Source organism: Athene cunicularia (assembly GCF_003259725.1).
Source record: "Athene cunicularia isolate RWA chromosome 4 unlocalized genomic scaffold, athCun1 chr4_part1, whole genome shotgun sequence".
In the NCBI taxonomy this organism is placed as follows: Eukaryota; Metazoa; Chordata; class Aves; order Strigiformes; family Strigidae; genus Athene; species Athene cunicularia.
Window position 1 is genome coordinate 38,866,501 of NW_020799098.1, and position 26,579 is coordinate 38,893,079.

The window sequence follows — 26,579 nt, forward strand, 5'->3', positions numbered from 1 at the left end:
TGATAGAGGGAGAAGAATAACACACACATACAACTGTATGACCTAATAGTCTCATTCCTTATGGAGCGATAAACAAACTCAATAAAACAAATAGCCCACTACAGTTACAAAATTGTATTTTGAAGTGGCTCTTCAAGACATTGGTTACTCTTTTAGGCCAGGATTCCCTTGGGTCTTATTATTCATCACTTCAGCCTTTATGTGAGCAGCTCTGTGATATCTTCTTAGGATCAGAAGATCATATCCAGCTTTCATTACAACAAAGTGCCATAGTTATCAGATGAAAAAAAAATATTCACAAAAAACAATATTTCTCATAGTGCCTTCAAATTTACTCTTAACAGTGTTCTTGGAGAGTCAATGAGATTTCCATGTTAAAATTTTACAGTGAACTAGAACAAATAAAGCAAGAACCATTTGACTACATTATCAAAAAGAAAAGTCTAGATTTCACTTAGATAGGTATATTAGTCAAAATTATAATAGTATTTAGAACTGCAACATGTAGAGTTCTGGAAGAAAATTCATTTATGCATGAAAATTTGATTATTTGGTTCAAATTATAGCATTCAAAAATTATGAGAGCTGGTGATATGCATTATTCAAATAAAGGGCATATTTTGGAAATTTGCTTTTATATCTCTCTCATATCTAGAAGGATTCTACATACAGAGCATATTAAAAATGCATTAAAGAAACCAGAGTTAGGCAATTAATATCTTGAGGGTTTGTGCAATAGTTTCCATAAAGCAGTCTAGCTATATTCTGTATGCTGTGGGAATATAGCTCTATCTGTATCAGTATAATGAAGAAATCAACATATTCAGTGAGTATTTTAGATTTCCCTGTGTGCTGGAAATTGCTAATCAAAATGTTCATACTGGAGTCCATAATAGCCTCAGCCTCAGCATGGATAGCAAAGAGCAACTATCTGATCTCCCAGTTTTTATTTTATTGAGCCCTATGAAGGTGATGAACAGTATTCTGACCTCTAAGAAAGTTCACCCTGTAGCTAAGGGTTTTGAAGGACAGTGGTGCAAATGCAGACCCATAAAGCAATCTCATTTTGTAGAACCAGGGTACAGCAGCTGTTCAGACAATGGCAGCCTTGAGGTTATAAAAGTGGCTGTGGAAGTCAACACAATTTAAATGATGATTTCTCTCTCCCCTCAAGGAGCCTCCCCAGCATAGAGTTATTTGAGTCAGGAATCACCCCTCCGGGCAAGTAGCATGTGAGAGTAGTAATCCTCTTGTAGGAAAACAAATCTGTTCTGCCAGTTTAATTCTGGTCTCTGTGCTTGCATCAAACAACCCTACTTGTTTAAAACAGTTAAGCCTTATGCTTGCAATGTGTAATTATAAACTGAGACAATGAATACTTGTCCTTCATACAATAGCAGTCAAATGTATCTCTTTCCTTTTGATAGATCAGGATTTTTTTTAGTGACTCATGAGAGCCAATTTAAGTCAGACATTGCAGGGGACAGAAAAATGAAAAATAGCTTCAATTGCTTCAATGAAAAATTTAACTAGGATTTTTTTCATCTTAAAAGCTGGAAACAATTTAAACCAATAAGCTTTAGGCAAACTGACATACAGAACAGCTTAACATAACCTAGAACAGATACCTCTATTTGTCTTCCTCCATTTTCCATTTTCATTTCAACTTTCTGCTATGCATTTTTCACCTGTTCTGTTGCGGGAGAGCTGAGCATGTACACGACCAATGTGATCAAGAAATGCCCGTTTATTACAACTAAGAAAGCCCTTTGATAATGTTCTCCCGCACACATGAGTAACACGCAGTACAAGTCCTCAAGATTGGACAGTTAACTTAGCCCGCGCTTTAAACCTTCGTATGATTGGATAAAACATGCCACATCAGCCTTGCCAGGCTTCCTGCCTTGTGTAACTTCCTCTTCCATCCCAACCCCTTCCGGGGGTTGTTTGTCTCCTCGAGTTTCTCCCCCCTCATTCAGAGTCACATCCTTATCACATTCTTGCTCAGGCTGAGGCTCTTACCAGTCTTGTTCTCACACAGGATTGCTCACATGTCCATTCTCTCGCAGAAAGTCCTCTGGAATCCCAACATTCTATCTTATACATACATACTCTATAAGTAATCTCATTCATATACTCACATATTCTACAGAAAAAAAATAAAATAAATAGACATACTTCAGGTTATAAAAATTAAAACATAAAGCTTGAGTTTGGCTGAAGTGCAGATGAAGTCCTGAGAGCTGCCAATGCTCACACCCAGTGGCCCAGGTTTAGAGCTAATGTTTCTTTTGGTGCAAGGATCCACTTGGGACAGGCAGTAGAGCCATCACTGCTCATAAATCCTGCTTCTTCCCGGCCTTTTGATTGTATACAGGAATTTGGAAGGGGAACTGGTACTATGTGGTATTTGCGATATCATGCAAAACAATAAGGTTATTTCAAGGGCTATTATATCCTCTTGTTGCATGGAAGACACCAAAAGCTCAGTTCTGTGAACAATGTGGCACAAGCTTTGAACAATGATGCACAAGGTTGTCAAAGGGTTTTGGCTTACTTTATCCCTGCCTCTGTTTCCACCACACCATGGTGCTAATTACAAAAATTACCAAGAGCTTCTCTTAAGAACTTTTTATGGTTCTTGAGGCTGTCACTAGCCATGATGAAAAAGAAGGGAAATTTCTTGCAGTCCTTTTCTGAAAGTGGGAATTTAACAGATTAATTAGCAATTTTATTTTAAAAAGAAATTAATTAACAAATCCTATGCACTTTTCACTTGTCACTTAATCTTCTATGTTTCCATTTGGCCAAAGACCCTTTTTCATGTCTGCTGAAAACAATAATCTGATTTAATTTCATTCTCCAGGTGTAGTTTTCCACTTACTGGCTTATATGAATATAAAATCATCTGCTGGGACTTCCTCTATATGATATGAAGTATTTTCTGATTTTCAAGAAACAAATGCTTGTTAAGCATGTTTTTAGCATGTTTAGCTACCCTTATTCAAGCTGAGTAATTAAATTGACCAAAACAGCAGGATGCTGAAGACATAAAAATCATGTTGCATATTGAGGTTCCTCTTGCCCTTTATTACATCTCTTGGTTTGATTCTCACAACCATATGGCTGCATGTTCCAAGTTACATAAGAACAGATATTGATACGACGCTGGAATTTTAACAGTACCGACAATTTCTACACCAATGGATTTTTAAATAGTTATTCTAAAAACTAATAACTACAACCCATAGATATTCATCAACTTGCATTGCTCAGTTTTGAACACTTCATTTCCTGTTTGGACTCAAAATATTTTCTTTTTAAAATTAATTTTCATTGTCTTTTTTAGAATAAACAAGTGAAGTTATTTACTTCTGTTAGACTCAGAAGTGTCACGTAAGCTCTGACAACCAGCTCCCATTTCCCCTCTGCACGTAGCCTGTCTTTCTTTCAAACAATTTTATTATCTTCTTTCATTACTGCAGTAGTGCAAATAATGAGGAAAATCACATCATGACCAATAAAAGTATAGTACCTATGTCCTTACTCTCAGTGTCACAGTTCTCTCAGTTCTTGATATAATGTAATGAGATGTTAATACTTTTTTTAAAAAACAAATATTTTCATCTTTCAGAGTGGTAAACTTTTAAGAATGTGCCCAGACATAAATACAACATTGTCTCTGACAGTATATACAACTCCAAAATTACTTCCAGAAATTTGAAGCACTCCACTTGTCTTTTCTATAAAAGCACCCTTCATGAAGACAGGACTGTCTGTAGGAATTAAGGTGACTCCACTTGCACCTAAGTTAATTTATCATAAGGACTTATATGATCTTCACCATATTTGAACATAGGAGGAACATGTGTCCTCCTCAGACAGCTATATGGCAAGTTACTGCTCACACAAATTTCGAAAGGGAGCTGAGGAACAGAAAGTCTCAGTGGTGCATCTAAAATACGTAAAGATTAGAAAGAGGAAAAAAAAAATTTAATTTCACTTACACTGGGACAGATTCTCACTGCCTGAGAGGGAAGTGGGAATGCACCCACCAGGAGTTGGGCAGAAAAGTCTTTTTATGCTTCTCTCATTTTGATTTCAAGACAAAGCTGCTGTAGGGGTATGGGATATGGAGTTATATGAACTGTACATGGAGGCTGGATTTCCTTAGCTGGGGATTTTTTCAGTTGCCCTGAAATGCATACTTATCCATTGTGTCCCCACTAATACTAATAGGTATCACGCTGGCATCCAGCTAAGTAATTCTTTTGTCATCCACAGATGGACAGGGGATTACATGGCTAAGAAATGAAATAAAAGCTAAATCCCTATGCTTGATAAAGCTTTGCCTTTTTTCTCTTTCATTCAGGATTACCGAGTGAACATCTTTCTCCGTCAGAATTGGAATGACCCACGCCTTGCATACAGTGAATATCCAGATGACTCTTTAGACTTAGATCCATCCATGTTGGATTCAATTTGGAAACCTGATTTATTCTTTGCTAATGAAAAAGGTGCCAACTTTCATGAAGTTACAACAGATAATAAGTTGTTAAGAATTTTCAAAAATGGAAATGTACTTTATTCTATCAGGTGAGTCTCTAATCAAATTATTTTTTTCAGATAGAAGCTCAAAAGTGTACCTAAGAATTACTAATGGATACCTTCAGGTGCTAGTCATGCAGAAGTATCACTAAAATAGTTGTGAGTTTTGAATACAGAACTTTATCATCATTAATATTCATTGTTAATATTAAAATAGAAAATGATCCCTCATTTGGCATGCACATAGTAAAAATAATAAAAGTATCTTAAAAGAGCCTAGAGGAGCTAGGACACTTGGCACAGAGCAAATAACCCTGGAGAATTATAATATGAGCTGGACTATGTATGCTGTAGTCTCCTATGTACAATGTTATTTCTTTTTCACCTTTTTGGCTATTGCAGTTGCACTTCAACATAAAAATATGACCTGTTGGAGGAAGCATGGCATTTAAAAATAGTTCATACTTCTGGAGATGGAGAGAAAAGTGGAAAGTAAACTTTTGAAAAGGTTTAAGAAGCTGTAAACAGCATTCCTAGTATTGACAAAATCTAGTTATCCTACTTGTTTTCTTTTCTCCCCACTTTCCTTTTATTAATACAGATATTAATAGGCATTTTACCACTATCTTCAAAAATCTGATATAATGAGAAACACATTGGATATGAGTATACTATTATCCCCATCAGACATGATATAGATTTAGTATTAATAGAGTGACCTACTTGTGCAAAATGTTACACTTTTCAAAACAAATATACCTCTTGTCCATTTAGTGTTTTGCTTTGCAAGCTTTTACAACACTGAATGAATGGGTAACTGGACTTTTTGAAGAGATAGCAGGAATCTGTAAAACAGTTTGTATGCCAAGAGAAAAAGAAAACATTTGTGGCTTGTGTGGATGTATCAGTGGCAAGGGAGTCTCCTTCCTGCCTCCTTCCAGTGCAAGTGGGCATTGTCTTGTCAAGCTTACACAGGGAGAAAGAGTTGGGTTAAAATTCCTGCAAGCATTTCATATATAAAAGAAGGTTATTCTCCCAGTCTGCAAATATAACCATTCTTCAGAGTCACAACATGTATTCTGTCTCTAGAAACAGATGGAAAGAAAGTAAAAAGGATTCCTTATCCTGACCCAAGTAGAAAGTAGAGCTAAATCAATTATCTCCAGACTGTTTGAGTGACCCTAAGAGGCACTGGCAGTTGTTCCACTCTAATCAGATAACTTTTCCTCCTTGCTCTACCCCGTTCAGATATGTACAATACAGAGTATAGACAACACCACTCGACTGACACAAGTTTGGATTGCAACTTCAATAGAATTCAGACCAACCACATGGTCCCATGAAATGGGGGGAAAACCCAAACAGGAAAAATATTATAATATTAAATTCTAAAAGCAAACATTGACTGTGATGAAAGCAGATGCCAGATAGCTCCTGTGTTTCTTATGGAGCTAGAAAGTTTATGTTGCCATGACTTAATTAAGGACTATTACAATTTCTGAAACAGATTTAAAATCATACAATTGGCATCTAGTTGAGTTGCTATGTGAATCTGAGTCAGTTAAGCTTTTGATGAGGGGAGACATGTTAATTGCTAATGTGCTGATATTAAAAACAAAACAAAACAACACAAAACAAAAAACTTTTCTAAATTTGCTTTTTCCTTTCATTCCCTAATGTCTCCTCCTCCCCTAATCGTATTGGAACAATTCAGACAAGAAAATAATGAAAAGGTTTCAGTTGCTGATTCAATGAATACTTAATATAAAATATTAAAATATTTACTGAAGCACAAAGTAAAGTCCAGGTGCCTCTTCTCTGTAATAACTTGCTGTGTTACTAACCTACTAGTCATATTTTGCATTTGGAACCATTTTTAATATCATGGGAATAGGGCCTGAGTCTGAGTTCCCTCCTCAGTCTGTCCCCCTGCAGCTCTGTCACTGAAGGCTAAACAGAAGTTATAGCAACAAAGAATCAAGAAACTTTGTATAGGGAAAAAGTAGGATAAAAGAAATACACAGTCATACTTGCTGCCTACTGCCAACTTCCCTTTAGCCCCAGGGCCAAAAACTGGGGAATGGGTTTAAGCAAGGGGATTAGAGCACTGCCATTATAGAAAAGCCTTATGTGTAAGGAATGGAACTCAAGCCTGTTTGGTTTTTGAAGAACACTCTATCAACCGAATTGATAAATTAATGTGGGGCAAAATTTTCATGCAAGATAATTTCTAGCAAGAAGAAAAGTGCAGTCATGATTTTGAATGATGGATACCTAAACATGGCCAGTGAAGGAAAACATGTGCCTTTACCTCTTATATTACTTTTTCTCATTCCTCTGAGAAGTATCACTCTAAAGATAAATTACTGTATTGATATAAAATGTAAAAATACCTCTTTTGCCTATAGGTTGCAAAGTATTTCACAGGAAGTATCAGGACAGATGTGAAACACAGCTGCAGTTCAAAATTCCGGCCATATTTCAGTCTACTATCGATAGCATAAAATGTTATCTTAAACCTTTGTGTTGACAATTTAAGCACCTTATTTTAGGACAATAACACATAAATTACTTTGCCACCATGATTTGCAGCTGACATCTGTTATGAAATTCTTGCAAATCTGGGTAAATTTTATGTCAAGGATTTGAAACACTGTAACAGTACAATAATTCTGCTGTAGCACCAAAAAGTATTCTGTTGTTGCATTCCTTTGGAGTTCTTATAAAGTTAGGCAACCCTACTGAAAAATCTGTTTTTCTGAAAGTCTGTAATAATTTTTTTCCACATTGTCATACTAGGTTGAATGTGTGAAACTGGTTCAGCTAATATACATCCCTTTTGAGAGCTTTCTAAGGAAAAAATGTATTTTCTTCTATTTCTAATGACTTCCAGTGATTTCATGCATTCTTCCTGTGCAATTCTATGGCATTTTTGTGGTATATTTTTAATATTTTTTTGTGTTCTTTCAGATTGACTTTAATACTATCCTGTCCGATGGATCTCAAAAATTTTCCAATGGATGTGCAAACATGTATAATGCAGCTGGAAAGCTGTAAGTTTGTGTAATGTATTATCATCTAAATTCCTTTGTAGGGATTATAACAGCTATGCAGGAGGTAGAAAGACCCCTTGTAATGTACAAGAACAAATATTTTTAAAAGAATCCTCTATTTTATAAAAAAAGAATCTCTGAAACATACATGATTTTCAAAGGAAGAGCGCCGGTTTATCTTTATGAAAAATTCATGCATATGGGTTCTCACCATTAAGTCTTCCCTGTGTTCACACATACAAGGGGACAGTATATGGGAGAGCATAAAGGAAACATGATAATAATTGAAGGAAGTCATTTACGTGAATATCCTGAAATTGATAATAACTTGGTGTCCTTAAAAGCTGGAAACAAGATTATATATAGAGTCCCTGCTCTTCAGTCTCCTGCCCTAGCTCTTCAGCATGCCTACATGTTATAGCTACATATCTCTAATTTTTACCTAATCATCCTAGAAGTATCAGAGTACATACAGATGGCAGGTATATTCACTATGTACATTTATGCTTCAGACAAAGTAATACATTGTTTGAACAATCAAAAGGTATAATTTATCAAAAAGGTGTTTAAAAAGTTATGAAATTGTTGCTTTATCAAACTCAGATGTATTTTTCCTCTCTATCGGTCCTTGTGAGAACAGGTCATACAGCAACTGAGCATTCTTGAAGAAACAGGCTTCTGTTTTGCTTTACAGAAACCTTGCAGGAGCTCACAATTCTCATAGACTGCACCACGTGGAACCAATACTTAGTAGTTGAATAGCACTATAGATGTTCTTCTGTTCCAGAAGAACATTTTTCACTGAAGTCTTGTTTTTAATCACTCAGTTCTGTGGGAGTAAATTCCCTACTGCACATTCACGTAGTAGAGAGAGGCAACGTTCACAAAAGAAGAGCTAACAAAATACAGATGAGTGTTTCAAAATCTTCTAGTTACAAAGAAAGAAAGATTTCACAAGGAAATTACAAGTAATAAAGCTTTACCCATATCACCTTGCCTAATTCTATTTTACCTGTAACTCTAGACACTGAAAGATAGAGAGGATGGACAAAGTAGCCAGCCTGAGGCAGAAAATTCTGCAGCATGTGGGACCTCTGGGTATACCTACGTGTCTGATAGCCGAATAACCAGCTAGGTTTGCAAGAACAAGACATTAGTTCCCTGAAATAACTTTGGGATAAATCAGAATAAGATAGACACAGTGACATAATTTCCAAGCTCCTAGACCTTCAAAAGCAGGAATTCACCTGCCCCAAACCAGTTTCTCTATGCAGGAATTATAGGAAGGGAAATAGACACCTTGGAGCAGTTACAAAATATATCTACATGCTGGACAGGAGAGTAACTAGGTTTAAAAAAATAATAATTATCTAAGTCTGAACTGTAAGCAATTTCCAAATCTTGTAAAAAGGTGAGCAGAAAAATTTGAATTCCAGAGTCTTTGGCTAAGAACAGGCATTCAGTTCTCTTTATAATTATAGATAAAAGAAGGAAGATGAGTGCCTTTGCCATATTCCCAGGATTCATATCAAATGTCCTGAGGTTAGAACTCACATAACCCTCAAAGCCTGAATCCATCCAAGCATCTCTAATTTCTAGGCCACAATGTCATACTCTCCTGTAGCTTCCTGGCTTACATTTTTTGGTGCACAGTGAGACAACTTAAACAGGGGGATCAAAGCACTAACTCTGGTGGTTAATGCACTGTCTAGAGAAGTGGAAAACATGGAGTTTCAAAACTAAGAACGCAGTCGTCTCATGTCCTGAGTAAATTATCTGATCATCAGGCTGTGTTATAAAATCCAAAGCAGTTGCGGGAGCAAAACAGCATCAGGCATGCTTCCAGATGTTTCTTTTTTAAATGATGATCGTCGCTGTTTTTTCCACTGACTGCCACTTTGGGTAGGACATTTTACATTTATGAATTTACAAGGCCCATTTATCTCACAGCTTCTTTAAATTGTATCTGATCTTGCAAGACTTGCTCCTGCAAGTCACTAAGCAAATTGGACTGTTTCTAACAAATCACTCATCTTTTTCTTACTGATCTTACCACCAGGTTGCAAAGAAAGGCTGACAGTTACTTATAAAGGACAGATCATAGATTTTACCTCTGCTATAAAGTAATTATTTTCTTTGGTACTAGATACTTACCCTCAATATTGATAGTGCTGCTCCATCATACAAAAGTCTAACAGGAAAAATCATATATAGTTTTTCTTTCCAAATGATATTTATATTTTTAGCCAGCTCATGTCATTTTTTTTCCAAGGTCAGTCTAAGCAGCTGGATTTACCCCTACTTCACTTATCATGAAGTTTCTGAAAAATATTTAAGTGGAAATGTCTTCTATTTTTAAATGATTTATTTTACCAAATGGTTTCTTAACAACTAGAATGAGTTGCTTTTGCATCTTAGACAGAAAGCAAATGAAAATGCATGTATGAAATAATCCCTTCTACATTTCTATGCCTTATACCAGGGCAGCCTATAGGCATATGAGATAATTTTCGTTTTATTCTACTTGAATGAGATACAAAGGCATGTCAGCTAAATATGCATTTATTTCTGTGGCCAGGCTCTCAGGAAATAAATGTTTTTCTTTCATGTGCTAGAGCTTTTTGTCTCTTTAATTTTTAACTTTCATTTTTATCTCACAGATTCTTTTATTCATATATTACAATTATATACTTTGTGACATTCAATATTCCTGAATTTTCAACGAATAGTGAAAAGACTAACTCAATTACAAAAGAGGTAATATACTATGAAAAGTAACATATGTAAGGGAGGAAGCACATGCTCACCTCATAATTTTATTCTGATGCTTATTGTCACTCATAATATATTAAACAATGGCCTTTTTTTTTTTTTTCTTATTGATTTATGGAGTCTTTGTAGTCTTCCTAAAAAATCATCCTCCTATCTTCTGGATTTTTAGAGAAATTCACTCCATACTGCATGATGCTGTTACCTGAATAGTACAGTTCCTTTCTTCCCAGTCTCTAAATTGGACACTGTGCAAATGGAAAGATCTGTAAGCAGGCTACAGCAGTACAGGCTACTGCATTACAGAAAATTATGTGTGCATTTTATCTTTCTCACAACAGCACAAAGACACCATAAGAAAGATAACAGAACCGGAGAGTATTTCTTATCTGCCAGAGAACCTCAGGTGTCTGACAGGAATTATGGACACACTAGGTCAATGCCAGCCTATGCTTGAAGTGTGGAAACCATACCACTTCTCTCATTTCAGTAGTACAAAATTGTCAACAACTCATCCTATGGTTTCTACTCTGCAGATGGGTGACTCAGCCCACCGTGCGTATCTGAAGTGACACCTGACGCACAGCTACAAAGAGCTAGATATTTGTAGTCTTCAGCTCCCAACCAATGCAGGGTGAAAGAGCAGTAGTAATTGTACAACTGCTGCTGAACCCACAGAAACTAAGATAAAAGTGACAGCTGAAAAGCTATAGGCTTCAGCAAGCAATATTAGGTTTCAGAGATATGGTAGAGGGCTGGACCTGAAATGTTACTCTTCTCTGAAATTCAGGCTAAGTAGTATCAACCTGTAACTCCCAAGGAAGAGATTCCATCAGAATGACTTAGAGGGCAGTGCAAGGGGCAGATTCTTTGCAAAACAGCTTAGAAGTGCATAGAATAAAAACCTGCTTTCTTGTAGCTCCAGCATAAATTTCGTCTTGAAATGCATCACAGCTGATTTTTAGTGCATAATGTATATTAGCAGAATTTATTCTAACCTCAAGCCAAAACCAGATTTGTTATCTCTGTCATACCTTCCCCCTGCCATGTTGCTTTGAATTTAGGGCACAATTCATACCTCTGCCATGTTCTTAGGAATGTGCAGGCAGTCTATCCTGGAGGCATGCCATTGGGATGCCTAACAGAAGAGTTGTGAAATAACTCTAGTCAACATGACTATAGTCCTTGCCTCAGCTGGATACCAAAAGAACTGCTTGGTTTGCTGAATAAATCCCATGTTACTCTTGGACCTGTACCCTACTAAACATTAAAGACATTAGAATAAAATTTAGATAAATCACTGGGATTAAAAGAACTATAAATAAATGTAATGAAACCAAACTCTCTTGTACCAAAATACTAGATATTCAGCTCAGTTGTTTCATGCCATTCATGTCTTTATTTATTGAACAGGAGGAAAAGAGTTAGGTTTTAGTATGCTTGCAGGTATTGTAAAATGACACAAAGGAAGCATGGCTTTCCTGGAATAAAACAGAATGAATAGAAAATTCACAAGATATATTGGTATTCAGCTGGATCTCAAGTTTGCTCAAAAACGTTATTCTTCCTGTCTTGGAATTGTACTCTAAGGGGGGGGGTAAAAAGAAAGAACTTGGCAAATAAGACTGTGTCAGTAGAAGTAAAAGTGGGTGTACCTTGGAATTGCCAAAACAATTGTGGAGTCTCTGGAGGTACAGGGGAATTGCTTGCCTTTAGTAGCAAACGTTTTTCTATCATGGTGTAGTCCTTAAGCAGCCCTGAGAAATTATGATAACACTTTCAAAACACTTTAATAATTCTTCAAGACAAACTTGTCTTGCCTATGAAATTACAGGTTTTTAATGCCTACAGTTGATACTGACTTAGTTAAAATAAAATCTTCATACTCTTAACATGCATGTATACAATGGGTATAAATAGCTTGGTTCTGATAAGTTCTATAGAGCCATGTGGATTGAATGGAACCCTATTTGTTTCAGACAGGCTTTGTTCCCATACTTTCAAAATTGTATTAATGAAAAGGCTATATTTAGTACTAAGACTGATCAGTGGAAAAAAAAAAAAAAAACAACCCACCACACAGAGACAATCTACCTTTTTCTTTCAGAGACCTCATACGGGTGTTAATAACAACTTGTCAAAACCATTTTTTAAAAGATGATTTTCTGGGAAAGATAACTGAGACCAAGGGAAAAGTTTGATTTTCTTTTTTCCAGACACTATAGTTGCTACTTAGAAATATTTCAGCAAGATCGCATTCTTTTCCCTACAATTTTTCCTGAAATCTGTAATTGAACATGCTGAAAATTTTCACTCTAGATAGACAATTTTCAGTGTTGACTAAACGATAGAGTTAGTATCTCTGTCAGGTCCACCTTCTGGTTTTGTATAGATTAGATTAATTAAATAGATTACAGTTTCATTTTATTTGACGTCCAGATATTCAAAACTTTGCATCACCTATTCCAGGCATGAGTCTTAACAACCACTATCCAATGGGTTATCTTTTACAACTCCTCCTTCTGTAAGTGTGATCACACAGAGTTTTACTTTCAGTTTTTCACCCTCATCACTAGCTCTGTAACAGACCATTTTCTAACAAAAAACTTCTGCAGGCCAAATCCAGCTTCCCCAGTTGTTTCTGGTCCTCTACACTGCCAGTTAATTTTAAAATCTATTTAGTTTGCTGGTTCTTCATATCCATCTCAGGCAGAGGTCTCAGTCTGCCAGTACATGCTTCACTAGCTGATTACCTAGAGTGACATCAGGCTCCTAAAAATGAGGTGTCTCTTTAAAGAGAGCTTCTTTGCTGAGAAGCTACAGTGCCATGCATACACACAGTTCTTTGTATTCTTGAGAAATATTCCCTCTGGCAAAATTCTCCTCCTGAAGTGATAGCCTAGTCATGCAGTTACCAACAATTTATCATCTGATTTTGTATTACAGATGTGCAAGACCTCGGATTTTGGGTTAATAGAGACAATATTAATGTAACCCAACCAGCCCTGTAACTTCTGAACTCTGCTGTTCAATGCAACAAGGTGTTTTTCTGCCCTTTCTTTCCAGTCCTATGATGACATCACTTAGATTTTATGTGATTAATAATATCTTTATAGAATTAAGCAAGAGAAAACCCATGGAGAGTAGCCAGACAATAACAAATACATTGCAAACTGCACTCTACTTCAGCCACAGCAGCTGGTGTGCCTCCTGTAACACACACACGATTTGGTACCTCTACTTCCTTTCTCGACCGTCATGCATTTACACCCTGCAAACCCAAACCCTAGAATATTTCATTTCAGTGACAGAAGTCCTTACTAATCCAGCTGATTTAGTTTAGGTTGACCTGGTCCTGCAGACCACTATAGCAGATGATAGCCTCCACTGCTTTCAGCTATATCTGTAGTATAGAAGGGTCACTTTTTCCACCAGCAATGAAAATGTGAGCTGCGCCCTCATATACTAACTAGGTCAGTGACTGTGTCCTTTCTTCAGCACTAAAATGTAGCCACTAGGTATTTCCTCTATAACACTGTATTTCCCAATCACTGGTAATAAAAAAATATCTGGTAGCAATTTGTAAGCTACCAAAACCACCTAATAGTCAAAAAAGAAAAACACCTTTTTAGTTAGAGTCTGAATATCATGTTGGGCTGTAGCAAATGAAAATAAGTAAGAGATATATATGTTCTGCTCACAAAGCAGCAGCAAGAGATATAGTGAGATGGAACATCAAGAAATTACAAATAGGAATAACCATTATGTAGCAAAAGTTTACCCTGAAAGACAGGTGTGATCAGAAATAGACTCACAGTTTTTTCTTCCAAACACATAAACTGGGACTCCCTTCAGACATGCACACCACATTTCCTGTAGAAAGCAAAACACAATGAAAGTGAGTCACAGAGAGAAAACATCTTGCACTCAAGTCTTATCCCCAAGAAGTCAAGATTCAAGAGCTAAACGCTTATGTCTACTACAGAATAAGCTCCATACATCTCTAACAAGAGTTAATAAACATACAAAGTTATGTGTAGTCGATAAAAGCAATCTTCTGATTTGGCTTTGGGTCATCTCTTCCTATACTCTTAGAGTTGAGTGGAAGGTAACAAATTATTGCCCTAGACAAAATACAGTGCCCTCCTGGTAAAAATGTTAGAGGCATGTGATTGTCTTTTCTATTTTTGAAAATCTAAAATATAAATAAAATGCAAAACTCATCACTGCATTAATATTTGGTATGGGCTTCTGTGACATAGAAAAGGAGGAGAACCTAGAAACAGGTATCACCAGGGAGATAGGCCTTCTATAGTTGTGAATCCAAACTTGAAAAACTGCAAGGGAAATGATTCATCATTCTATGACACTGCTGTGAGTTTGTTCCACTATTTTCTCAGAATTAAGGTCCTAGATTGTGACAACTCTCCTGCCAGCTAGTTTCTGTGGATTCATTATGTATTGACCTAACAGCACAATAAAGGCACCATTATCTTCCTTATCCCTTAGAATCCCTAAAAAGAAACGTCTTCTTTAAAACTACTACGTATTTCAGTGCAGTTCTCACAAGACACAGAACATATTTAACAATATAAACACATACAGTGCAAGCTTGTACTGGTAAGCACACATTTGTTCAGAATAAAGTCTTCACATTTCAAGCCCATAGTCTACTGAGAGGGTGATCTGTTCATATAACCATTCTTATATCTATCCAACAAATTAGCCCTTTCTGCTAGTCGTGCCATTATTCAAGAATATCAAGAAAATTTGAGAGACCACACAAAGATCTCTGTCTTACTGAATTTTACTATTTGAGTACTGCTGCATTCAGATCAATTATTTTTAATTACAATTCTGTCTTAGGAACACTCAGCTTTAATTATGACCTTGATCTGTTAGATTTACTGGTGCTGCATAAACCTGGAACAAAGAGAGCACCATTACTCACTTCTCTCATCTGCCTTTTTTTAGCTAAGTTGTTAATCTTATACAGACAATGAAATAATTTGCCTGTTTTCATTTTTATTCCTGTAAAATTCATTTCAGCAGTGGATGGACAAGTATACTTTTTCATCCAGATGAGTAAGGTAAATGCATTTTAGTAAAGACCTTCTTTGCTGCAGCATCTAATCATCTCCATTTTGCAAATGTAGGCCTCAGTACTGCAAATACGTATGCATGAAAGATCTGTATAGCCCCATAGAACTCAGGCAGTGGCATCAGGATTTTAAAGTTACCCACATAAATCTATTACTGTAAACTTTTATGACTGGCAATTCTAGGATCCTAAATCTAAAAGATAATACTCTGCCCCTGAGGCTTCAAAAATTTTTCTTGCCAAATCTGACGCTTCTCATACTTGCTGTGCACTTAGCCCCCCACCCCCCACTGATAGCACTATGCAATTGGGCGCCTTATCCATACCAGCACCGTAAGTCTCTGCTCTGTTGCTGAGACTGAACTGTAAGGTAATTTCAAAATCTTCCTTGATGCCTTCTCTTGTTGCTTCAATAAGGGACACTAATTACATTAATCAGCAGAGCTCCCAAAATTAGGGTGCTTGGGGACTGAATTTTAGGCTCATTGCATATCTAACACCATACACCGAAAATGTAATAGTGTATATACTAAGTATGGTAACCAATTACTGCTTTAAAGATCCATTTTATAGAAATTATTTTTTCCCCTTATGCACAGTGCACACAGTATCATGAGCATTCTGAGTGTTAAGCCCTGTGCTATTCAGCAGTCTTCTTTGTAAAATTAATCAATAAACAAAATTATTGTCCTTTTTTGAAATATTAAGGAAGCTCAGTTAGCACAACTAGTATTGCTGTTCCTCCTGAGAATTGCCTAACACAGAACAATGTGGAGTTTAGCCCGTTTGTGAATAGAATCCTTGGATGGGCCTAGGACATGAGCTCCAGTTTGTCCGTGCAAATTCTCTGATTCTGATTTATTTCTGATGTTGACTAGATACTTTCCACTGTAGTCTTTCTTACTTTTCTCCATGCCAAGAAGAAAGAATGATGCGGTAGTTGGAAAAAAGAAAGAGATCCCCTGTTTATTTGGAGCTGTGCAAAATAATGAGATATTTTCTGTTGAAAAATCAAGAATACCTGTCCTTGTTAACACTGCTCACTAAAGAAAACTTAGAGACAAATTTGTGTTGTCAAATAGTTCAATATGCTTAAATAATTTGTTTTCTCATTTCCCCAATTACAGGACTATTACTTGGGTTTAGATTTCCCCAAGTCAGTGGGCACGTTTGATTGGTCCATGTAATTTCACATTTAATAAAGGGCCATTTATTTAATAAACATTTAATTTTAGTTGATTTAATGTAACATACCCAGTGGAAATGTTATATATATTATACTATTTTAAATTTTCTTGGTATAACATAAACTCACATCTCCATTAAGCTCTTCTATATTTTAAGACACTTTTTATAATTATGATCTTGACTTACAAAACTGAAGTTACAGTATAGAATGCTAAAGCTATGTTTGGGTATTTTAAATGTAAACATAATAAAAATTAATGACTACCTCAGCATTTTGCATACACTGCTATTATTTTTAATATATTGAACTATGGAAGAATTATTGGGCAGGGTAGACCATAATCAAAATTAAAAGCAAGCACTAGAGACGAATGAATATGATTTAGTGAAATACATTTTGACACAGCAGTTGTTTCTTGTCAGTGCAATGAGTTTTACTCACGGGTAATCACTTCAAGCCATAATCTACATGCTTCAAATGATAATCTGCTTTACACATAACTGCTTTTTGTCTGAATTCATGCAAAGTTTGATAAGAGCTACACTTCTGATTTTTCATAGTTTATGGCACTTGATAGTGAATTTTAAGACTCTGTTTATGGAATGCCATGCATTTAATAAGATAGAAAAATAAATGTTGACTTGCACAGTTAATATATGCTTGTAATGACTCGAGTAATGTCTGATCTTAATTAAATACTTATTTAAAAGGAAATAGTCTTATTTTTAGCATATTCCTCCAGCCCCCCAAAAAATACCAGCGGTCAGCCTTAGTACCTGTAAATACCTTTTAGGAAGGTACTCCCCAAAAGAAACATCAAGATTCTAGAGGCAAGGAGAGGTGTTGAAAATAGTTTTAAATTTATAAACACCTATTCTTAGCTTATAGGTGCATTCAGCATAGACAAATCAGAAAAGATGAAGTGTGTCTCAACCCTGAGGTCAGCATATGACATATAGATGTATTCAAGGAGTAATGAATTCACTGAATATAAAAGGATAGATTGATGCCCACACACCAGAGAGGTTATTTCCTTCACTGGAACTCAAAATTTCAACATTTTAGGCAGGCAGTTACTCTTACCAAGTTCTGAACAATATACTTTGAACAGTAATCATTTACTGAAAATTTAAAAGATCTTTCCAGTTATCGGTAGGTTATCCTTAACAGCTCGTTAGCATTTGACTAAAACAGAAAGAGAAAGAGATCTGAGTGTGAAGGGCCTCTTTTACCCTTCATGGACTGGAAAGTGTAAGATTTTCCCATGCACCCAACAGAAATGGATGTTTATTTCATTTTGATGCTTTTGTTAATTCCATTAATAGACTACCTGGCCATTAAGATTTCACAAAAGATGCAAAACCTGAGATTTTTTCTAGTTTAGGATGGTATAGAATGGCCAATAACACTTTGTGATTAACAAGTATAAGCAGAGCCCCAGTATTATGTCCTTTTTATGACTTACTTAAATTATCACTATTTCATATGTCCCTGCTTTTGCAGCTGCCTTAGAGTTTATTTGTGGTTTTGTTGTTTTGGTTTTTTTTAGTTGGATACACAATGAATGATCTCATTTTTGAATGGCAAGAAAAGGGAGCAGTTCAAGTAGCAGAAGGTCTCACTCTGCCACAGTTTCTGTTGAAAGAAGAAAAGGATTTATGTTACTGCACCAAGCATTACAATACAGGTAGGAAAGCATATTAATGATTAAAACTGGAAAGGTATTTAGCATTTATTGTTATTTTGGAGAGGTGGAGTTTTTTTTAATATTCTCACTGAACTCGGAAGAAGATTAAAATGTACAGGTGCACTGTGCAGGATAACACAGTCTTAAATAACTGACACAACAAAACAAAAGGCTGAAGGCTGATCAAACTTAGTTTCAGTGAACTGAAGAAAATATATCGTTGAAATAATTCAGAAGCAATTCAGTCAGGAGTTTTATTTTTGCAATGGGTGCCATGACCACATCTACACTGTGGGATCTGAGGCACTGCTAAAATTCGAAGGTCCATAGGCTGTGCACTAAGCATGCCCTGGCTCAATCAGAAAAATGGGACACAGGGTTGCCAAGCCAGCTATCCCTGCCCTAGTTCTTACAGCAAGGGGGCAATGCAATCAAACTGAAAATATCCTTAATGTGCAACAGCCCTGTGTCCAAACAAGATGTGGCTTTTCTGAGTTGAAGCCTTTGTAGAATTGTGATGTTTCGCTCATCATCTCTGGGATTATTTGAAAAAGAAGGGTTTTAACATTACTAATATAGTTATTTTATTTTTAGATATAAAAAAAATATCAGTAACTGGACAATCACATAACAATCCTCAAAAAAACATGTTGCAAAGGCTAAGAATGTATAGCTTTCATCTTCTCACGGGAAAAAAACCCTATAACTCTTCTAATCCATATTCTAATCCACATCTTTTAATTTATGCTCTCCAATATGATTTGTAATAGATTAAACATATCTTGAAATTTAAGTTTAGAACTGATTTATTTGGATTCTGCTGAAATGGCAGAAGGGATATAATTCAATAGGTGACATTCATATGGAATGTCCTGTTGATATAAAAATTAAGGAAGAATGCTTTTCAACACTGAGTTTTATAACAGCTGGCATGTACTTGTACTGTGCAAATACATAGTTTAACGTATTTACAGTTTTACTGTACAAATACCTAGTTTTACACATACTTTTACATAATATGCACTTTTACTGTACAAATACATAGAAACATAGAATGGTTTGGGTTGGAAGGACCTTAAAGACCATCTAGTTCCAACCCCTCCGCCATGGGCAGGGACACCTTACACTAGACCAGGTTGCTCAAAGCCCCATCCAACCTGGCCTTGGAAGCTTCCAGGGAGGGGGCAGCCACAACCTCTCTGGGCAACCTGTTCCAGTGTCTCACCTCCCTCATATTGAAGATTTTTTTCCTTAATATCTACTCTAAATCTACCCTCTCTCAGTTTAAAGCCATTACTCCTTGTCCTATCACTACATGTCCTCATAAAAAGTCCCTCTTCAGCTTTCCTGTAGGCCCCCTTCAGGTACTGGAAGGCCGCTATACAATCTCCCCAGAGCCTTCTCTTCTCCAGGCTGAACCCCAACTCTCTCAGCCTGTCCTCATAAGAGAGGAGCTCCAGCCCCCTGATCATCTTCATGTCCCTACTCTGAACCTGCTTCAACAGGTCCCTGTCCTTCTTATGTTGGGGGCCCCAGAGCTGGACACAGTACTCCAGGCGGGATCTCACAAGAAAGGAGTAGAGGGAGAGAATCAACTCCTGAGATCTGCTGGCCACACTTCTCTTGATGCATCCCAAGATGTGGTTGGCTTTCTGGGCGAGGTTGATGAGAAGCTCAACATGTTAGTTCATGAGCTTCTTACCAACCAACACTCCCAGGTCCTTCTCCTCAGGGCTTCTCCCAATCCACTCCTCACCCAGACTGTAATTGTGCTTGGGATTGCCCTGACCCATGTGAAGGACCTTGCATTTGGCCATGTTGAACTTCATGAGGTTTGCACAGGCCCATCTCTCAAGCCTGCCCAGGTCCCTCAGGATGACATCCCTTCCTCCAGCATGTCAACCACACCACACAGCTTGATGTCACTGTCAAACTTGCTGAGGGGGCACTCAATCCCACTGTCCATGTCACCAACAAAGATGTTAAAGCACCGGTCCCATTAGCGACCCTGAGGAGTGCCACTCATCACTGCTCTCCACTCAGACACAAGCCATTAACCACAGCTCTTTGAGTGCAACCATCCAGCCAGTTCCTTGTCCACCAAGTGGTCCCTTCATCAAATCCATGTCTCTCCAATTTAGAGACAAGGATGTCAAGCAGGACAATGTCACATGCTTTGCATAGAAATTGTGTGATGGCTAATCCTTAAAATCTTTCCAGAAATGGAGATACATATTTCACTCAAACATCTCTTTGTTAATGATAATAATGAAATTAATACTATTCCTTTTTTCTTTTTATCATAATACCCATGACAAAAAAAGAAAATTTTGTTTTCATTATTTTTCTCTGTCTCCTTTGAGATATATAGACAACATATTCTTCCTTTTTAAGACTCTCCTGCTTTTGTACCATTTTAACATGTGCCTGTAACTGAACTTCTCTAACCTGTATAGTGATATTAACAAATGAGACTTTGTGGTAGAAAGTATTCTAATTTTTTTCAAAGTTCATTTGAATAATGTAATGCACCAAAAATCTCTAACTGAGGAATTAAAATATTACTGTGGTACTTATTCTGATATTGAATAGAAACCTGTTTTAAAATGTCAGAATTTCCAGTGATTTACAAATATCTCTCCAAACATCTCATCCAAAGCTGAATTGTACTCTTACTCATTTGTCTAAGAATTTTCATTACAACTGTCATAGTTTAAACCTTTTGATTTTGTCTGGAACGTCTTTTTTTCAGTATTTTTGAGACACTACTTTTTTCTTTATAACCTATATTTCAAGCCTATTTAAGTTGCTATTAATTTTCTTCTAAGCAGAAATAGGAAAGCATACTAGGCCTAGGTTGCACAGAGTCAACTTACATTTACTGTATTTTTCACTGTGCCCCTAAACTGAGATGAGAAGCAAGAGGAACAGATGCATGTGAGGTCTCACAACTCTCAAAATGTGCCTGCAGGACAAGTGTGTGTGCATGTCCTTGTGAACTGCTGTCACATTTAGGTGGGAGAAGGTATTTACTGACACTACACTAGAGGTCAGCACGGCCAATCATCAGTCTGTTATATTTCTATATTGCTTTGGCCAAACAGCATCTCTATGGCCAAACAGGTGCTCTAAAATGAGAGTGCAGCCCACAACCGTGACAAAGATGGCTGATTGTGCTTCCAAATAAAATTTAAAAAAAAAAAAAAAAAAAAAAAAAAAAGTGAGAGAGAGAGAGAGAAAGGGCCATTTATTTTTTACATAAAAAGTCAAACCATTTACTAATACAGAAAACCTGGAAGCCCAGATGCAGGCACCCACATACGCTTCAGGATGGAGGCTTTAAAAGACCTCAGCAAACAAGACAATTGCATAGCTGTGGGACTTGCCTATGACTGGCCAGGAAAAAAAAATGCAGTGCTAACTGACACTGGCTTTGTCCTCACCCAAGAAAACAGCTGAGTGACCTGTTCTGAGTTACAACACAAAAAAATTACAGGTACAAATCTAGAAGAACTTTGGCAGAGCAATCCAGAAACAAAATATAGACTTACTCATGCAGAACTACATGTATTGTGACATTCTCCTCTTCAAAATAACAGTATTTTCTCCAGAGTATTTTTTTTTTAATACAAGTCTTCAGTATGAAATTAATTTAATGCAATTAGAGGGGTTTGGTTTGGTTTCTAGGAGTATGGGTGTGCCTTTCAATTCTTTGTTACAACCAATATTATTAACTACCATGTTTAGGCTAAAAAGCCCTAAACATTATATTAAAAGACAACAACTATTAATATATCACTCAGATATGTGACCAGCAATGTACTTTTTTAAGGCTCCTGCAATGAGATACTGTAGGCAGATACCCTTTAGTATACTCCACAAGAAACAATAGACATTGTTTTTCAAAACTAGAAATAAAGACTATTTCTCTGGCCTATGACAGATTGGACTAAAATGATTCTTAAGAGAATGCTAAGCAACTACAGCTGGTATGCAATAAGTGACCAAAGAAGAGTTTTCAGTTTAAATTTAGTTACAACACAGGATGGAAAGCTTTTCTGAGACATCCCATAAAACAGAAAAAAAAAAAGAAAAAAAAAAAAAAAAGTCTCCCTATGAAAAAAATTAACATGAAGCTTCAGGACAGCATGTGGAAACTCATCAGTGCATGTCTCATCAGTGTTTCATGCCCAACTGAAAATGGATCACTGTAAGCACAGCTTGAAAAACAAACTGCTTCTAAATATAGGGATATAACAGTTCCAGCAACAGTACAACATAATGGCTCATCATCTTGTGTTCTGAAGTGACGCAACAACATTTCTGATCATTTGCATGTTTCCGTGTCCACTGGCATATCTGCAGTGACAAATTTGGGAAGTGAAGTAGAATCATAAAAACCAGGAAAATCACTGTATGTGAACCATTCACATTACAAGGATGGTCTTGCTTTACTTCATCCTTCTTTACCTCCTATGTCACATGCATTGTCCCCCTGGGCTTTTAAGCAACACTCAGTTTTGGTCTCAATCATAGGTAATTTCAATCATGGCTGCAAAAAGCCCAATATATGATAGCATGAATTTATACATAATAGCACTGTCTAACAGGCACAGGCAGAGATGCTCTGAATCTTGGCTTTACTCCTGCACCATGGATAACGTACTACACCTGCACTTAAATGATGATGCTCAGAACTGTCTTATGTCTATTGGCAAGTTTTGGGTTAAAGTACTGGATGTAGTGGTCCTGGAAACAGTGGAGCTATGGTTGCTAGACTCTCCACCAGAGCTGATAGGTTCTGTATGTAACCATTTCTAATATCTCTGTATCCTTAGCACAGTAAATCTGCAATCTGAATGAAGGGCCCACTTCCTTAACTCCACATTCCCCATTTGACCTCCTAACATAAACATCCCACACACAAACTTTTCTTGTGATACCTTTGGTTCCCCTTAAAGTCAAACAAGTTGCTTTTCAACCTGTAGACTGTGGCCCTTCTATGTCCTACCTTCAACTGACTTGATGTCTTATATTGGATCATTTTGCTGCCAACATGACAGTGATTAAAGGAGACATAACTTCGATGCCTTACTCTGAGAACAAGAACTGAAATGGCTACTTGTTTTGACAAACTCCTAAACCACTCTTTCTGAAACTACATCAGTGATTTTTAAGCCATAGCTTTTTAACACCTCAGGACTTTTTCACAGACCACTTCTCAGAAAACGAAGTTCGTACTTTCTATCCAGTAGGTATTCTATGGGTGTGATATCTCTGAAGGTGCTCATTCTTCCACTTTTCAGTGAATATATTATAAACTATTTCAGGAGAAATTATAAACACTGAAAAAGTCTATGATAGGCTGAAGATGTGACCATCCCTAGACACAGAAAACATCACTGCCTGACTACAACAGGGCGCTTTTCTCTGCAGGAGAAGAGACCTCAGATATCACCCCTGCACTTATCAAAATTTAAACATCCTCATCACAGACCTGTGCATTTTTTCTTTGCTAACTGTAATATTGTTGTGGTGGGTCTGTTCCTCCAGCCTATGGAGGTCTTCTGAATGGCAGCTTGGTCCTCCATTCTGAGAGGGGAATTGCAAATGAAATTCACCCAAAAAAAAAAAAAAAAAAAAAAAAAAAAAGTTGCTCTTTTCCACATTTATTTTCAACTTTCTTTTACTGCAGTCTTTATCAGTCTTGCACCAGTATTAACTTTACTACCTGCCCCAGCATTTGTTTTGAAACAAGCTGTGTTATGTCACTTCCTAAGCAAGAACTTACATAGTTAATGGCAGGTGACAGCACCAGCACTGATATCCCCCATTATGACACTGATAAATGCAGATTGTGACTTGAAAGAAAAACTGAATGGCAATACATTCCTACAGTCGTTTTGTGAATCTTGGCTTTAGATGCAGAGACACCTTGGCTTTAAATGCAGAGACACCAGCCATATATTTTAGGATTCATCTAGATTTAAAATCATCATTTCTAGTCAGGCTACATGATCATAGATACAGTTGAATGTTTTACAATAAGGAAAAGGTAAGTACTTTTATAAACAGTTTTTTAAACTTTTTTAAACAGCAAAGTATACTTAAATTGCAATTTATATTTCAGTGCAAATTGCAAAAAGTGTCTGGAAACTGCACTTACCAAGTGCTGTTTTTATTACTGTCTCCTTAGGGAGGTATGAAAATAATTTCAGCTAACGTTACTTATATGTAAACACTTTTATAGACAGTCTCTTGAAATAACCAGCTTTGCACACACACACATAGTTTGTGGAGTGTCTTGTTTATTTAAAAAATATAATGGGAAGGCAAAAGGACGTAAAATATTTAACTGTATTTCAGTAATAAGTAAAGCAGAATTCCTCTCAAATGACTGTGTAACATTCTGGGAGGAATAAAATGGGAATCTTTTTACTGAACAACATAATCTCAGCTAGTCTGCTTGCCTAGTGGTGATTATGATAATGACTCAAACTGGAAAGTAAAAGGAGAAGTACTGTCTCATGGAAAAGCCACTTTATATACTTCATTCTCCTTCTTCATAATCTCTGTGAAAATCATCTGCCATTATGATTGCAGTGTGGTACATAATACACTGTACTTTGTTGCCAAGAGAGGTATTGTGGCCTTGTTTTAGCAGATGCAGAGCAAAAAGCAAGCACATAAGAAAAGGCAGAAGGAAAGTGCTGGTGGTCTGTGTCACCTGTTTTATGGCAATACAGTCTCAGAATTAAATAAAACTGTATTGCAGACATAAAATTGTCCTCTGAAAATATCTTTCAACGTTAATAACTTTAAAAATAAAAAGTTTTCTATTCAGGGGTTTGTGGCTTTTTTCATTAATCCAGTTTTTCTGAAGACACTTGGATCCAATGCCCTCACCCTCACTAAATAGCAACCTTTGCTAAGGTGATTCCATCCTATATACTAGATAACCTAAACCATTAAGGCTCACATACGCAGGGCACTTTAAAAAAGCCTTGATTAATTACATAATGAATGATTTTGTTTCAGGACAATACTGATCAGAACTTCATCTATCTCGGCTCTAACACACACATACATAAAGCACTAGCTTTCTGATACCTAGCACACTGAAGTGTCACAATTCAGGATGAAATGAGTGCCAGAACTGGCATTAAGGAAGAGCTGGAAAAATACAGCAAAGGGGAAGTCTATGATGGCCTGCAGTTAGATCATATTTTATATATATATATATATATATATATATATATATATATACATATGTACATATGGTTTTGATCTCCAAAACCTCAATTTTATATCAAATATTCCTAAAGAGAATGCTCAAAAATCAATTAATACTGACACATCAAAATACTAAAAAGCAGAGCCAAAGTAAAGTATTACTTGAATTAACTTTCAGATAATCCTGAAATGTGTATGAATGTCAAGCCAAATCTGGAAATCATTTATTAAAAAAGGCAGGAGATATTTGAAAAAAAAATTATCAAAGTTTCCTTATTTGTCTTTTAAAAATAATCTTTTTAATTAGATTTCCTACAGTTTTAATCAAGTATCCAAAGCCAATATAAATATGAAGAAAAAGGGTCAAAGACAATTTAAAAACCATCCCTTGGAAGGGCAAAAGTTTTCTGTTTGGTTTTACTTTCACAGAGGAAAAAACTACATTCAGTTCAGTCAAGCACTGCATTTTCCAAGATTTTGTGGTTCTGGCTTAATTCCACAAAAAAGAAAAACTTCAAAGTTAAGGATCAAGCCTCCAATAGTTGGTCACAATGTGACACAGTTGGGTAAAATTAAGGATGGTAACCCGTTGTGATAGACAGTGGGGAGGGGGTGATCTCTGACCCTGGATTTCCTTTCTGTTGCTGATTGAATCATATCAAATCCCAAACATAGTTAGATGGATTTCTTTTGCTATAATGATAATATGTCTTTGCTTTTTATTGTGGAAGCAAATACATTTTAGAATGTTTGCATATGTGTATTGGTAATAAAATATTTTATACCTCTTAAGATAGCTGCAAAAGCTGGTTCCCCTTTCCTGTTGACCTGTTCTGTGTTTTTTGTATCTACAGTTCTACCAAGCACCTTTTTTTTTTTTTTTTTTAATTGGCAGACACAGGAACATGATCATAATACCCAGTGACACACAAAACAGTAGTATGTTGTTCTACCTCTAATGGGATCAGTATATGAGAAAAAGCAAGGTCCACACACAGA

At 36.4% G+C, this 26,579-nt stretch overlaps 1 protein-coding gene across 3 annotated transcripts in view; it reads left to right on the forward strand.

The window, feature by feature from the left end:
* Positions 1-26,579, forward strand: part of GLRA3 (glycine receptor alpha 3) — a 76,074-nt gene that overhangs the window by 28,784 nt on the left and 20,711 nt on the right. For all 3 annotated transcript variants that reach the window (XM_026846576.1, XM_026846574.1, XM_026846575.1), the window contains exons 4-6: positions 4,373-4,596; positions 7,519-7,601; positions 18,210-18,347. In XM_026846576.1, coding sequence (XP_026702377.1) covers positions 4,373-4,596; positions 7,519-7,601; positions 18,210-18,347 — 445 coding nt within the window. The remainder of the gene's footprint in view (positions 1-4,372; positions 4,597-7,518; positions 7,602-18,209; positions 18,348-26,579) is intronic.